Source organism: Ambystoma mexicanum, chromosome 9 (genome assembly GCF_040938575.1).
Source record: "Ambystoma mexicanum isolate Mex_15411 chromosome 9, UKY_AmexF1_1, whole genome shotgun sequence".
NCBI classification, from domain to species: Eukaryota; Metazoa; Chordata; class Amphibia; order Caudata; family Ambystomatidae; genus Ambystoma; species Ambystoma mexicanum.
In genome coordinates, this window is record NC_090931.1 from 277,788,061 (window position 1) to 277,805,092 (window position 17,032).

At 48.6% G+C, this 17,032-nt stretch overlaps 1 protein-coding gene across 3 annotated transcripts in view; it reads left to right on the plus strand.

The window, feature by feature from the left end:
* The window catches only part of AKAP1 (A-kinase anchoring protein 1), a 970,220-nt gene that overhangs the window by 898,953 nt on the left and 54,235 nt on the right, over positions 1 to 17,032 (plus strand). For all 3 annotated transcript variants that reach the window (XM_069614626.1, XM_069614627.1, XM_069614628.1), the window contains one exon: positions 11,212 to 11,285. In XM_069614626.1, the coding sequence (XP_069470727.1) occupies positions 11,212 to 11,285 (74 nt within the window). The remainder of the gene's footprint in view (positions 1 to 11,211; positions 11,286 to 17,032) is intronic.

Genomic DNA, 17,032 nt, shown 5'->3' on the forward strand with positions numbered 1-17,032 from the left:
GCCCTGCCTATTATAAAAGCTAAGGGTCCATACTTTAACATAGAATAACTGGCCCTCACACTAAACAAACACATAAATAACAAAGGATGGCAATCAACATAACAAACAATATAAGATTTCCTCAATGATCTAATGTTCTAGGAGATCTCCTTTCCCCAGGATTCAAAGTCACTTAATTAAAAAAGAATTGTAACCATAGAATTAAAATGTCTTTACGTAATTCATAAGTCAAAACAGCAGTTCATCAACAAGGTTGGAATGGTAACAAATCCTCTTTGGGTAAAGTCGTCAACTTTTCACTTCCAGGAAAAATAGCCCTAATGGTAATCCTAGCCACAATGCTTTATATATCATATGTAGATTCGCCACCGCTCAATGAAAATGTACTATCCAAACTGTTAACCAGTTCTTGGTTAACAGTTATGACTTTTTGACATTCCAAAGGGTATGTTTGTCAGGACGCATTCTTGACACTGCTACTTCTACTTAATCAATGATTTTTTTTTTTAACTGACTTCACCATGAGAATAGACACCTCTTATCCCACTGTATTTCACCTTAGTTTCAACAACTACAATGTAGCATCTACTGATGACCAGATACACCGCTTTAGTTCCAATGCTTGGAACTATTGCCACAGCTTCAATGACCTTTTAGACCGACTTCGACAAGATACTTCAACCTCTTCAGGTAGGCAAGGCACTCCTTTCTTCAAAGCGACAGCCTCTCTGCCTTTCTTGTCTAACTGCCACAACAATAATAACCTGGGTTTGCTTGCAAGACGCACTCTTCTCTGGGCATTACAGATTGTTCAGGATTCTTTACAAGCAGGTAGTTCCCCTTTCCCCAAATCTTCCTTTGCCTTTCTCCCAGCTATTAGCCCATACAATCACCCAGAAGCCTTGGTGCCGCTCTTCGCTTGAGGTAACACTTATGCACTTGTATTTTAGGCCTTTTTAATGTTTGTAAATTCACAATGTAGCTGGATTGCTCTAGACTCTGAGAAAGGTTCAGCTTCACTTAGTACGGTGTACCTCTTGCCAATGCTTGTTTGTTTCTTCAGTAGTGTATACTCTTGTGAATGAAAGGTATGTCCTTTTTATACAAAGTATAAGATTCAGTCTTTCAGGTCAAAATACCATTCGGTACACACAACCACTCTTTGATGTCCGTTTCAAGCTTTACAAGTGGTTGAATAATTGTTTTCCCATAGAAGAAAAGGTTAGCGTTCAAGCCTCCTTGGGGATCTCAATAAGGCACATGCAACCATTTGTCAATGCAGTTTTCCCACAGTCAAGATTGTAACTTAATATTGTCAGCGTTAAGTGTTCTGTGAGGGTCTTCACAGCGTTCCCTTCTCTTAATAAAGCACACACGGCCACTCTTCAATGTCTTCAGTTATTGGAACAATGGGTTTAACAGTGTTGGCTTTCTACGCGAGTAAGAAGACTTTATACGCGTGTTACAATTCCAGTGTTCAAGGGATTTTGAATACAGCAGTTCCCGTCTGCTTGCTGAAAGTCTTAGGCGAGTGGCAAAGGAACTGGTTACTGTAACAAGTAAGACTTGAGCAATGCTTTAGAACGCTGTGCTTCACTCACCAGCTTCTGAAGCGTTTGCTCTGTGGTTCGCACTGCTTGCCAGACTTGAAATACAACTTCTGCTACTTTTGGCTCGCTGGGGGACCCACACTGTTCTCCTGAGCAGGTGTCTCTGGTCTGGCCACACGTCTTCGGGGTTTCTTCTGCTTCCAAGGCCCTCAACTTGACAACTGCTTCTTGCCTCAGTGTTCAATGCTCCTGCAGCTCAGCAATCAGGTTCTCGTGGGGGAAACAGGTTCTCCAGTGCATTTTCTGCTGCGCAGCCTCTGCGCTTCGGGGTTTGGGAGGACAGGACTCGCTCAGAACACACAGGTGAAATCTGCTGTCTCCATGTTCTGGCGTCCCTCCTGTTCTCCCACTTCTACTTGGTTTGCCAGCCTTGTCTTCTTTCTGCTGCTACTGCCACTACCTGCACTCCAATGTTCCAGGTCCCTTCACTCCTTCCTCTCTCTGAGGGGGCTTTTTTGCCTCCAAGGTTCGGTGATCATTTTTAGGTGCGGGATATTAGCCTCAATTGCCCGACTAATGCAATGGTTACTAGGCTTAATTGCCCGACTACGTCTGCATGCCTCTTCAGCCCTCTTCCTTGTCTGTCTCTCTAGGATTCTGGTACTTGTAGTTTCTTAACAAAGTTAGGTTGCAGCATATTTGAATTACTTTTAAGGGTAGGTTTAATTCCCTTAGTCATTAAATGAGGGGCTATGAAGATTAGCCTTTACAAAGGAAGCTAGTCTATTGTAGACAACATTTCCACTTTCTTTTTATAGTGTCCCCTTGGGTTTGAGGCAGGTGTTTAGTTTGGGGATACCAAAATGGATCTTTCTTTTGGTAAAGTTTGCTCAGATTTGACATTAAAGTCCACAACTCGTGATCTAACATGAGTTGGGGGCATTTAAAATGACAATAAGCCATTAACTCCCTAGGTACTTTGGGAAGTTTCTTCCATAGGAAAAATGCTGTCTCATATCCCACATAATCTCTTCACCACCCTGGGCCCTTTCTCCACCCTGGTGATCCTCCCGCAGTACGCCTTCCCCTGGACACCTGGGAGTAGACTGTAGCCAGGGTTTCAGTGAGGGGTCTGCAGGATTCTTCACACTGCTCTCAACTTAACATTGAAATCTTCCTGTTGCTAGGAATATAAATGGGCCCCACCTCGTCCTTCCTTCCATGTGCAACCCATTTTTCTCTGTAGCAGTGCCAGGACTTTCTTCTTCTGAAGCTACTTATACAATGAAGAGATGCTTGATTAGGTACCACTACCTTTTCAAGCCACTTCACATTTTCTCCATAGCAAATGTCGTGGTTTGGTGTGGGCTGCTTTCTCGTGCTTCAGTCCTAAAGATTTAGTGCCCTTCTTACTTTTTGACACACCAGCAAGTACTCCTTCCTCCCCAACCCCAGTCATTGGGTTACCATCAGACCTAGATATTCTCACCCTCTATCTGCGTGGTGTTCTTCTGGGCAAGTATCAAGACCTTCAACACACTCCTATGAGCATGTATTTCTTTGCCCCTGCTTGGGGGTTATTGTCAGGCTGTGATGTCACTCTTCATCCAGGAGTCTCTCCTGGGCCTTGTGTTCCTCACAGAATTGCAGTGGCTATAGATTATCCCCCTTTGGTATGGTTGCCGTACTGGGTCAGTGATGTCGATTTTTATTTTTCATATTTATTTTATTAGTGTTCTATTTCTAGGCCTTGTCCAAACCCTCTTACAGGTTTAAGTGGCCAAAGGGTCTTGTCTGGTCTTTCCCAGAAGCACCTCTCCAGTTCTGTTTTTCTTGGGAGATTAGATTTCTCACCGAGTTACGTTTAAGCTTTGAAACCAGATTCACCAATTGCTTTGAAAATCGATCACGCTTGCCAGAGGACTCTGTATTGAACTCACTCACCCAGTGGCAGGTTTTCATTTCTCCACTAATGGCATTCTGAAACGTGTGTCTTTAGTAAAAGAAAGCAAAGCACAGAACTGGAGTACAGTGTTCCCAGTGACATGGACTCATCTGGTAACGATGCTTCATTTTAATTGCAGATCGCATTATCCAAATAAATAGCATTCATTTGATCACTTTGCTTAAAAATGAATACAATGACCGCCCACTCAGAATTGTAGTATTTCTCTCCTGCAAGAGGTCTGTAAAATGGATGCAAAGTAACGGAGTACGAAAAATCTAAAGATTGCGAAAGGCAATGAGAACCACCATGCACATTTTTCACTGACCTCTGTATTTCATGTACACGCCTTTTCTATACAAATATGCTGGAACATAGCTCTTGAATCCTTTTCTATAAATCATGGGAAATGTGTTGCATGATGTTTTGCCTACCTGTCGTATGAATGCAGGAATACGTGTACCAGAATGCAATATGATGTGCAACTAAAAGCCAGGATTGGTTTTACATTGCTTCTAATATGGCACAAATGTCTCTGTAAACTCTCATACGATTATTTTCAGACATACAACCCAGATGAGCCTGTGTAATAGGCGCTTGCGTGTAGTCTGACACATGCAAATGTCTTGGTTCGATGCATCATATTTGTAAATCGGCAAATAAACTTGTTAAAAGCCATGTCAACAGATGCATAGCTTACCTCTTGGATTTGGGTTTGGGAATATTAATATATTCATTCATGGGCTGTTTGTTTCTTTTAGTAGCAGAGGCTCCCAGTGCTTTGCTTTAAAGTGCATGGCTCCAAACGGAAAGACATTAATATGGATGTGCAGGTAAAGTGCGAAAGTTGTACAGCCACATCCTGCAGCTACTGAACATAAATACTACCCTGCAAGATGGGAAGCATTTTCACCGATGGAAGCACAGTAATGGGTGAAATCTTTGTATTTTATGAAGTTATAAAACCGAGCTGCATTGGCTTGGTCATTTAATTACTCTTACGTCCCGTCCCCTTTCCTCCATACTTCAGGGAGGAGACAGAACCTTTTTCACCAGAAAAAACCTTCTTCCCCTTTAAATTTAGAGGCACGTGGGGGTGCAGCCCTGGGGGAATGCGCTGCCCTACGGCACCACACCCCAGTCCCCTTTTGCGCGTCGACGGGAACAAGCCGAATTCGCCAGCGCACCTGGGTTTGGCTTCAGCCATGTTATTCCACATGCGGATACTTCTTTGTCTTTTTTTCTTTATAATTCAGGTACTCTGGTCTCGGGCGCCACGCTCCTCCCCGGCGCAGTAGAATTGCGCAGGGTTCAGCAGGTGTCCATCCTGCAACAGGCTCTTTCCAAGTTCAGACCCCATGCCCTCTGCCTACGTTGCCTTTTTCCAGACCATGGTTGGCAAACTTGTACAGCGTGCAATGCCCCGTCATCGAGGTCGCTGAAGAACAGACTTGCCAGGTGGAGGGAGCTCTTCCAGAAGTTGTCTCCAGAGGACCTCAAACTTTGAAACATCGATCCGGGGCCAAGGTAGGGCCTCTATTTTCCATCGCACCCTGCAAGGGAGACTCCTTCCCAAGGACTTGCCCGTGCGGGAGGGACCGCGCTGGTCCTTGTACCAGCACGTGCACTAAGGCTGCTCCAGCTACAGGCCCAGGGATCCCCGGATCCTCCCGCCGACAGTGATGAGGGACTGGAAGGTTCTTTTACCAGGTCTTCACCCGAGGGGCCATGCCCTAGTACTGGCACTATGTCCGAGGGGCCATGCCCTAGTACCGGCACTATATCCGAGGGGGGTGCCTAAACGTGGCTCTACTGGCCTCCGGGCCGAGGGTGTCCCACCTACTGGGTCTAGGCCAGAGAGCAGGGTAGGCCTTGCGATCCACTCAGTCTTGGAGGAGGCTGGGCCCAGCGAGCTGAGCAACACGACACAGGCACATGACCGGCAGTTCGACAAAATGGCTGCGTTTCAGACATCGGCACCTGTCCAACACCATTCCAGGAGTTCGGCGAGGAACGAGTGTCAACGTGGGACTGGCCTCAACCAGGTACGTGGCCTACAGCCTATCCTTCATTTGCGCAGGGCAGGTTCCTGCTGCGTCTGTAGGGGCAGGGTATGCAGCGGCTCCAGTAGCCTCCCGCTACCCTGTCAGTATCCCCTCCCATGCCTCCGGCCTGTGAAGACAGGTTCTTTGAGGTTACTCAGACCCATGAAGTCCCCTCGGTTGGGGGTTATCCTCAGGGATGCCATTGGGGACATGCTGCCTCCAATGCTTCTGGCACCACAGGCTCCTCCGCTGGCGCACCAGGCACAGCCTCTGCCTCCGACCCCCCAGCCGATTACTCAGGCGGTTCCGCTCCAGCCTCCTCCACAGCCTCTGGCTCCGGTCCCTTTACCCCAGCCTCCGGCTCCTGCTACTCCCCCACCTACGCAGGATCCGCCTGACCCACAGGATACGGATGAGGCTGCGGATCCTGACACGCCCTCGTCAGCCATGGCCTTCCACTAGCATCTTGCAGGTCTGGCAGAGTATCTGGGACTACCTCAACCAGAGGTCGAGCAACCGGCAGAAGGGGTGGTTGCTGAGGTCCTCACAAGGTGCTCCTCTGCCAAAACAGGAATTTAACTGCAGACCGATATAGTCTCCCCGGTCAAAAAGGGTTGGCACAAGCCCCACTCTGCCCAGCCGGTCAATCGACGCCTAGACGCCCAGTACAGGCAGATGGAGGGGGATACACTCCTGCTATCGGCCCATCCTCAGCCGCACTCCTCAGTGATCGCTGCGGCATCACTATATACTCCAAGCATCAATCCTCAGCCTCCTCCTCAGTGACGCTGCTAGGCAAGGAGAAGATCTTGGAGGCGTGCGGGAAGAAGCTGTACTCAAACGCGTCTTTGCATCTTCCTCAGGCCATCACCAATTACATGCTGGCTGCCTCTAACCAAAGGTTTTGGTGGGAAATTGCAGACTTTCTCCCAGAACTCCCTGCGGAGAGCCAATCCCGTTTCAAAGCGGGACTGGCGGTGGCCAAGCTTATGGCGCAGGACTTCATGGAATCCACCATGGCCCATATTGACACCTCTGGCCGTGCCATCTGTATTGCCACGGACATGAAAAGGACAGCCTGGCTCTGCAACGAAATTCAACCCGGACGTCCAGGAATGCATATTGGACCTGCCGTTCGAGGGGGCGGGGGACCCTCGTCCACTCAACCACGGTCGAGGAGCTGGACAAAAAGAAACAGCCAAGTCTTTATCCTTCTTGACAAAGACCACGCCCAAATTGTACAACCAGTCACAGCAGCGCTTGGACAAGGGGCGTACATATGGAGGGTTCCGCGGCATCCAGGAACGGAGATCTAGGCAGCCTGACCGCTTGCCGACTCCAAATCGGTGCAAGCAACTAAAGAGGGGGGGCGGGGAGTAAGGCCTTTTTCCAGTCCCCCTCCTTTGTGACAGTTTCCGAGGGAAAGCGGGCATGACACGCCCCTCCAGGTCCACGTGTTTCCAGTGGGGGGCGCAGGTTTGCTCTCCATGCACATTTCTGGTGCCAGAATGTCGCGGACCCCTGGATCCTTTCCATATTATCCACAGGGTACCACCTACCCATCCCAGCCTCTCCTCCCTCCACTCCAAGTTGGGACAGCAACTCTTCTGGTGGAGATCCGGTCGCTCGTAGAGAGCCGAGCCGTGGAGGAAGTCCCAGCGAGGTTTGGGCTTTTACTCCAGGATTTTCACCATTCAGAAAAAGAACCAGGCAGGCCTGAGAGTTGTGCTGGATCGTTCCACCCTCGACCTCTACAAAAATTCAAGATGGTTACACCAGCTTTCATAACGGAGACATTGTTCAGGGGAGACTGGATGTGCTACCTGGATCTGAAGGACGTGTACCTACACGTCCCGATCTGGCAACCCCATTGTACCTTTCTATGGTTCAGGATCATGGGCTATTTCCAATACAAGGTCCTTCCTTTTGGTCGCAACTCGGCCCCCAGGGTCTTTACCAGACTCATGAATACTGTGGCTCCTCAGAGCGCAGGGCCGCCACATTTACCCCTACCTCGAAAACTGGCTTGTCGGGGCTAAATCTCTGGAAGCGGTTCACCACTCTTCCCATAGCCTTATGAACACACTTCACATTTCGCTCAATCTCAAGAAGTCGCACCTGCAGCCCACGCAGATCTGACATTCTTGGGCCTCATCTGGGACACGTGCTCCGTGAAGGTGTTTCCGTCAGAGGACAAGAGCTTGGCAATTAAGAGGGCTGCCGCCCACTTCCTCAGCAGAGGTGACCTTGGCATGGTGGTACCAGCATCTCTTGGCGGCGGTCCTACTAGCCGTCCCACACGTGAGACTGAGGATGAGGAGGATTCAGCTGCACTTCACGGCCTCATGGAACCAGGAGTGGGGCTCTCCATCCGAGATGGTGGTCCATGGACTGCAACCTGCAGACGGGCAAGCCCTTCCGGCCCCCCACCCCGCAGGTCACCATCACCACAGACTCCTCCCTCGAGGTCTGGGGAGCCACCCTGGACGATCTCGACAGGAGCAGGAGTACCACATCAATTGGTTGGAGCTGAACGCCATCTGGCTTGCACTCGAAGCATTCCTTCCACTTCTCAGGGGCAAAGTTGTCCTCATCCAGACAGACCACTCGACCAGCATGTACTACGTCAACAAGCAGGGAGGCACCAGATCTCCTCTGTGCAGACTGGCAATCAGCATGTGGGAGTGGGCCCTGGAAAACGACATCTACCTAACGGCAGTCCACTTCCGGGGGAATCCAACCTGGAGGCGGACAGGCTCACCAGGTTGGGATCGGACAATTACTAGTGGCAGCTAAACAACCTAGTTATTCAGGAGATCTTCAACAGATGGGGTCTTCCCCAGGTGTATCTCTTTGCCACCTGGTACAACAGGAAGTGCCCTCAGGGCCCCGGCTCCCTGGGCGATGCATTTCAGATTCGGTGGGACAGCATGACAGCATACGCCTTCCTGCCCACTTTGCTGATTCGGAGTGATTTGCAACATCAAGGAGTCTCGCCAGCTCAACATTCTAATAGCTCCATGGTGGCCGGCCAGGCCATGGTTCTCAGAGCTGCTCAGCCTCTCAGATGCTGCCGATTCACCTTCCGACGGGCCCAGTACATCTGTTGGTGCAGCAGGGGGGCAGGGTCACCCCGAGCCACAGAAACTAAACCTCACAGCGTGGTTCCTGAGCAGGTAACGCGGAGGCACCTCCACCTCTCCCAGGCTAATCTGCAAATCATACAGGGCCAAGTAGCGAGGCTACCAGGGCCAAGTATAAAAGTAAATGGACCAGGTTCTGCCATTGGGCAGACTCCAAGGATAGCGACCCCCCCTGGCATGTACTGTGGCCGATGTGCTCTCCTTCCCGGCACACCTTGCCCACTCAGGCGTGCAGGTGGATACCTGCTGCACTTCTCTCGCAGCCATCGGAGCTTACAGGAAATCAGAGGAGGGGCGGGGGGGGTCTTCTCCTCCAATCCAGTTGTCAAGCATTTGACGGGGCTCGCAAGGCTCTACCCGCCCATCAAGAGGCCACACCCTGTGTGGGACCTGAACATAATTTTGGGCGCCCTGGCGCACAAACCATTTGAGCCAATGGCATTCGCGGACATCAGGCTGGTCACCATTAAGATGGCCTTACTAGTCGGCCTCACCTTGGCTCGCAGAGTCAGCAAAATCAAGGCGCTGATTTCCTCAGAACCATATACTACCTTTCACAGGGACAAGGTAGTCCTGCAGACACATCCAGCATTTCTGCCTATGGTGCCGTCTGCTTTCCATTTGAACGAGGAAATAGTCCTTACTACGTTTTTACTGATCCTAAGGATGAGGCACAGAGTTCTACACTGCCTGGATGTCGGGCGTGCCCTGAAATTCTACCTTGACAGGACCAAGGGCTTACGCAAATCAGACGCCCTGTTTGTCACATTTGGAGGCGCAAGACCAGGCCATCAGGCCTCCAAGGCCTCCATATCCCGCTGGACGGTCTCAGCCATCAAAGAAGCATATGAGGGCCAGCACAAGCCGCTCCCGGTGAAAATGCACGCCCATGCAGTCAGGGCAAAGGCAACGGCCATCGTATTTCACTGCCATGTCCCTTGGCAAGTCATAAGCAGGGCGGTCACTTGGGCCACTCCCTCGGATTTCTACAAGCATTACTGGTTGGATGCCGGCTCTAGATCTGATGCAGATTTCAGACAGGCACTTCTCAGGAACCTATTTGCTTAAAGAGGGTCCCCTCTCCACCCTGGGGCTACATTCAGTTGTAATTGCCCATGCAGTATGTAGGAAAGGGGACATAGGACTAAGAGTAATTCTAAGTTAGTCACTGTAGTGACCAACGTACTTAGTCCTTCGTCCCCTTTCCGCCATATGTCCCACCAACTGCCCCCCTAATAAAACTGGTGTCATTGGGCAATGTTAAATCCATTGTCGACGCATCTATGGGGACAGAGGTGTGGCGCCAGAGGGCAGAATCAGGGCAGCGCATGCTCCCAGGGCCGCACCCCCGTGCACCTCTAAATTTAAAGGGGTGGGTTTTTTCTGGTGAAAAAGGTTGTCTCCCGTCGCTTGGAAGGGACACCCCTGCAGTATGGAGGAAAGGGGACTAAGAGTAGGTTAGTCACTACAGTGAGTAACTTATCTTCTGTTCCTTGTTGGATTTCTGGCTTTTAAATGTTTCACGTAACAACGCACTAGGCAGTACTCATTTGTTGCGCAGTGTAAACTCTGCTTCCATTGGAATATGTACATCCTTGGAAATGTTTGGCAGTCCCTAATTAACTTGGGGCTCTAACTTTTGAACCTTGCCGGCTATTTATTCAGAAGGTGTATTTCAATCAGGAGGTCCACACATCCTTTGCATTCACTAGCCCAGTCTGCTCCTCATCTCGTGCTGCTCTAATATCCGGTGCAGTCTGAGGTCGTGACCAAATGAGGAGACACCTGGTTCCATTTACACAAAGGAAACTAAGTTTAGCTGAGCGAGGTATGATTATTGTAAGTTGGTCATTAACTTGTTTTCAAATTAAATCAAAATTGAGGTTTGTACCTTCAATCTTTTCGATTAATTTAATGATCTTTACACGAAGCAGAATATTGTTTTGTGAAATATGCTGGGAATAGTGGCCTTAATATTTGTTTTGAAAAAAAGTACAGTGCAATGATTAACAAAGGTCTCGCCAATTGAGCAGTTCGAAGGGCCCATTTTTTAGCCTTGTTTTCTTATTTAACGCTTCATGCCAGATTCCTCCCGCTTAATTATTGAAACTCTAATTACACAATTTAATATTACTCATTTATCAATTTTGGAAGGCTGAAGGGCTGAATCAGGCCGGCCGTGAGCTTTGAACTTGCTGAGGAGTAGGCTGGCCCATGATGGAGGCAAGCAAGTTTCATTTTTTTAAATGATGCGTGAAAGTACCTCTTTAATACCGGGCTTTACTACAATAAAACATTTGAAAAAATACTGCTAATTTCTTTAGAAAATATCTTTTGTGTAGAAGTATCCTATTTACTAATTTATGCATATGATCCCATATTAATTTTGTTTATATTCAGTTTTTGGGGGAGGTAAAACCTCCATGTTTAAGCTTTAGTTGCCAAATATGAGCTTGAAAATGTGAATAAACGTTTTTACTTTATTTTGTGCATGGCTGAAATTTCTAAATGTGCTTTGCTTTAAAAAGATGAGGATCATTTCTCTTCGGAAGCAGATGTGACGGTTAATGAAATGACCAGAGGTACTGCCCTGCTTGCACAGGTAAAATGTGTACTTATGCCAAATTTTCTTTAATATAATCCCCTCTACCCAAATTACTTAATCTGAATTCTTTGATTGCCCTACTGTGCTTGATTGAGATACTGAGTGTATAATGTGTGCTGCATGGAATGTATTCATTATTTATGGGCTGCGTATTGCAAGCTATGAAGCAATATTTTTGTTAATGTTTCTGTTGGTAGGTTTTGCTTGAAACATTCAGATGGTGTGTGGGTTAATAATTTGTTGCAACACTGTAGTGTTTGGGTGCCCTTTTAATTGTACTGTGCTTTCCATAGCTCGCCCTTATGAGCAGACCTACTCCCAACATGCATTTTAATCCTGGTGACCTTAAAACCGCTTGACGCAAAGAGGAACTTGCTTCAGAGTGAGGATAACGCAAAATATTTACTGGGTGGCTTCCTATTCCAGCGTTCATCCTAGCTGACTCTTGTGAGAGCTTTGCTCAGAGAAAGGTCCATCAAGGGTTGAACATAGAATGTTGCTAATCTGTCAAAAAATTGAAAAATTGAGTAGTGATTCATCTGTGATTATCTGCTGCTTTCCTCATTATGCCATGGTCTAGGCACTTCATTATGCCATGGTCTAGGCACTTGCTGCTTTGTCAATGGGAAGTGTTTTAAAACCGCCTGTTGATTAATATTTTAACTTGCAAATGTATTGGAGAATAGCCCTCTCCCGCAACTCCCCCGCCCCCCCCCAAAACACTGAGCGTCTACTGCTACCCCCATTTGTCATAAATGGGTTAGTTTCTTTTGAAGTCATTGGTGATGTCATCTGTCTGTCAGTGGGCATGCAACAGGGGCTCAAATTAATGTGGCACAGTATACAACACACACCGAATTTCAAGTCTTGTTACGTTGATCAGTCACCTTAACCTCACTTGAACACATTTTTCCACTGAATTTTCTTTAAATGAACATAAAACTAAGTGGTGTGACAAATACCATATCATAACCAGTGTCCTATTCAGTTTCATCAGTATGCTGCTAAACTGTGCACTATGGTATTTCTTTGCCCCATTAAGGGTCATTGTCCCACTACCATGACGAACTGGGAATACAGTGGGTGCAATATTTTACAATGAAGTTAACACAATTCCTGTGAGGACAGCTCACATTGATGGAAAAAAGAAATCCTAACTCGGTTCTGAAGAGCCTCAGTTGCCACAATGCACAGTGGGGAGAGATGGCATTTGTACCAGATGCATCCTGTTCTCCAAATAAAAATAAATACTGGATGGATTTGCACCAAACCACCAAATGGTACATCTGTGGCTTTGACAGACCTGTCTTGAATTTGATGCAAATCTGTCCAGTAGTTTAGGCTGTGTGCTGTTCAGTGAATTAACATATTTGTGCCTGTGGGGAGAGCAATGCAAAAGCTGAAAAGCATCCGTCCCCCCCCCCGACCGCCCCGCCGAAACCAAACATTTTGAACATTTCACATTTCATCACTTCTGTGCAGGACCCCCAAATGAGTAACAGATGTAGCAATTTCATTCTCATCCCAATCCTCGCGCTATCAGTCAGTGTTTCTATGTCTTGTGTTTCTGTTTAGATTCACATGCTAAAAAGTATTCTGCCATTGCATTTTTAGGTCTGGGTTATAAAAGTTAAAGCTAGCTAGGCATTGATGGGAGTGTTGCTGTCAAACGATCCGTGTGATAAGGGGCACACAATGCCTTCTATGCCTACACCCTCAGATTTTTTCTTTCTCCAAGCCATTGGTTGATCAAAGGCACCAAACAGAATTTTCTTTTAGGACATTGGGATGCCAACTGAAAACAGGAGCCGTGACATCCAAGCCTCTGCACTGAACCGACAAACTTAATGCCCAGCCACGCAGGTACCTGGTGAAAGGTTTTCTTAGGGTCCAGTGGTATGCATGATCGAGAACCTTTCCTTTAAATTTTACCCTGAGTGGAACTGAAATTTCCCATGGGTACACAGGGTGTAACCACAGTTTACCAAAAGACAAGGGGCCTGATTCACAGAAACATTCTATAATGGCGCAATCCCATTAAAACATGCCTTGTAAATCAGGCCCTACGTGTTTCCTTCATACAAAATATTTAAGCCCAAAATGTTAGGTTGAAAACATCAGCGTATATTTTTGTGAAGCCAAATCGGACTGCACAAAGGTTTCTCCATTGGAAGTGCTCGAGGTTCATTTGCAGAGGGGGATGAATTTGGTACGAGAAGACTGCATCCCAGATCAGAAAAACAGTTTAATGCCAGCTTCCCCCATCTTTTTAAACTACCCTGAAATGGCAACTTATAATTACCACCTCTAACAGATGTTTGGTGCATGCCCAACTCCAAAAAATGGTGCTTCAGTCCCAAAGGCCCACAAAGGGATAGTGACCCTACTTTAAAAAGCAAACATGACAGTGGTAAAAAGAATTTAAATCTGAAACATGGAGACAGCTCATTTGACAAAGCCAGAAAAGGTTCAATCGCGGAAAACAAAGGTCTGAAAATAAACGAATGCACAAGGTGCCATTTTGGAAAATCACACAAGTAAAAGCACGAACCTGGTGCTAACTAAGGGCTTTATAAAACATACGTGACCCCAGGTGAGTTACTGACATCGAGACCCTCCTGTGCCTTTGGTTTTTGGTGGCATGATGTTTTTTCAGCCTCAGGCCCCTGTGTGCAATTCTTTCCTTCGCCTTGCCTCCTCCCAGCCTGCACCTCCTCCCCTGATGGGCTGTTTGTGTGCCAGTTGCCTGGCCTAGTCACCGGAATTTGTTGAGTGCTCCTCTTTCACCCAAGCGACCCCAGGTGAGTTGTGAGCTCGAGACCCTCCTGGGCCTTTGATTCTTGGTGGCATCATCTGTGTTTTTCAGCCCCAGGCCCTCGTGTGCAGTGCTTTTCCTCTCCGACCCCCTTGGGTAACTCTCCCTCGCCTTTGCTCCCTGCCCCCTTTTGGCCAGGTTGCTACACTTAACGGACCCTCCCAGGACAGCCCTCTGCCTGTGCAGCCACTGTGGCTAAGGGCCCCTAGGCAAAGGGCGGCACCAGCTAGTGTCTGCAGGTGTCAGCAGGGGAAGCCAGTGGCCATCCATCAACTGGCAGCGACTAATAAGGTATGAGTGGCTTGGGTGGGGAGTAGAGCCTTCACTCTACCCTGAAACCCTGCAACATACAACCTCGCCTTCACTAGAATACTAAATTAAAATACTGTTTTGTTAGCCCATGCCACGCTTGAATAGTGCTGTGACATTTGTGGAAACTTTTAAATTGCATTGTGAAACCTTTTTCCCACTGTACAGGACTCGGACCTAGGTGTGCTGTCTCCATTGTTAAACTACATTGTGAAAGTAGTGCTGTCTTTGGTTCTTGCCTTCTTAGCAAAGCGTTCACCTAGCCAACTGTTCTACTGTCTGAGCCTTTGTTGTTTTGTTCAATTGTCTGTCTCGCCTCTCCTGCTTGCACCCCTCCCAGCGTCCTTATCTAGTATCCCTCTCCCACCGCCTCCCTCCCACGCTTGCTATTCTCTCCCCGCCTACTCTATGGTGCTCTCTCTCCTATCTTTTCTAACTGCTTCTCTATCGACTATCCTGCTCTCCTGACTAAATCTGGTAGGAAGAAGTTTAAAAAGGACATCCTGGTCTCCAACACAGGCCTCTCTATCGCTGACATTTATACCAGTGCCTCCTTTAGGAAAACCCTCAGCGACATCCTGTCATGCCCTCGCCAGACCTATGGACTCTTCATACGGTTTCTGTGCTTTCTCCTTTCTCTTATTCTCCCATTAATGGTGGCCCCTGATGGGAGGCCCTCCTGGCCTCCAACTGTTCTAAGGTCATCATTAATGTTTACCTGATGGTACAATCTTGGTCCAATGTCCTCGGGCCAATTGTCTCCTTTGATAGACGCTACCTGCGCCTCATCAATTTCCCTCCGTCTTCTGCTGTCCCCTCTTCACTCCATAGCTTCTTTGCCTCCCCTTGCTGTCTCCTCCTTGGCTATCTTGCCCTCTCCTCCTACCTTATCCGGCCACCCTGACTTCTACACCTCCGCAGGGCGTACCTCTCATTTGGACCACCTCCCTCCCGGCGGAAGTCTTTCAAGGACGGCAACCTTCTCAATATTGCCACTCTAAACTCTGTCAGTTGTCACACTCCTGACATCTGCCGCCTCCTTAAAGAATTCTCCTTGATGTCCTCGGTCTCAGACATGGTTCACGGCCAGCTCTGTCAAGAGCTTGGACACGCTCCTCCCTGACGGCTACAAGATCCTCTCTGCGCCCAGGTCCAACCGTTTCGGAGGGGGTGTGTAGCCCTGATCTTCCCCGAGTGGATTCCTGCCTCCGTCATTCTTACACAGGCCTACTCTTCTTTCAGATGCCTTGTCTGCAGGCTCTCTCTCCTAGCCATTCCCTTACTGTGGCTACCATTGATCGGCCACCTGGTCAGATCTCCTCCTTCCTCTGAGTTGGCTGACCTCTCCTCTTCCCTCCTGGTCTCGACCACTCATCTCCTTCTTGGGGACTTTAACATCCACCTGGATGCTTCCATGTTCTTCCTCTTGACTCTTTCGCGACCTCTGCGACTCTCACTCTCTATCCTCCCCTCTGACTTGACTCACTCTGCAGGGCAAACTTGATGTTTTGATCTCTACACTTTCACCTTTCTATCCCTCTCCTCTCCTGGAGTGATCACTTTCTCCTTTACTCCCAGCTCACACTCTCCACCCCTCAGGCCAAGCAAACTCCAGCACTGCCACCTACCTTCTCGGTCATCTGACCCATGAAGCGTGTGTCAGTTGAGGCATTTGCTGCCACTTTCTCATCCCCCCCCAACCCCGCCTGGGCTGACTCAAACTTTGACACCGCCCTCTCCATGCTCCACTCTATCTCTGATACTCTTGATGTTCTTGCCCCTGTCGTGAGGATCTGCTGAAGCCCAAAGCCAAGTCCAACTCCTGGTACGGCTCTGACCTCGCCACCCTTAAACGCAAGTGCGTTTAAGGACACGCTCGGGGCTCTGGCCTCGAAGCCGTTGTCGAAGTCTTCGGCGCCGCGGTCGACGCCACTCCCATCGACGCCCTCAACGCCTTTTGAAATTCTTTTTGCCGGAGGTACCCTGGAGAGCTGTGGAAGCTCCTAGGTAGGCGCTCAGCAAGTCTGTGCGGCCTATACTCGACCCATACTCTGTTCCTCCTCGTAGGGTGGACTTGTTCCAACCCTTGGAGTACATTTCAGAGGTTGAGGAAGGGTCTGAGGAAGAGGTGCCTCCTGGGGTTCCTGATGACCTGTTGTCAGGGCATAGCCAGCTGGAAGACCTGCGTCAGTCTTTGCATGACGCCAGTGGTCTTGATACCTCCCCGGAGGTTGCGTTTGGCAGGCCTGAGCCTGGTATGCATGCTGACTTATCGTACAGGTGCCTCATGTCGCGGGTGACGGAATATCTGGGTTGGTCGGCTCCACCTGTGGATTTTCTGCAGGATGACCTGACAGATATTTTGGACCAAGGTCCACCCACTGACCCGGTGTTGCCTTTTCACTTGGCCTTACAAAGAAGGGCGGCGGCGGCTTGGACTGCTCCGGAGATTCTCCCGGCAGCGAATAAGTAGTTGCTGAAAAAATACTGCCCAGCCAGTGGTGACCCCTGCTACTTGTCTATGCACCCTACTACGGAGAGTTTGTTGGTGCAAGCGGCTACGACCCCAGCAAAGCAGGCTGCGTACCCTACAATCCCTCCTGATGGGGACAACAAACGC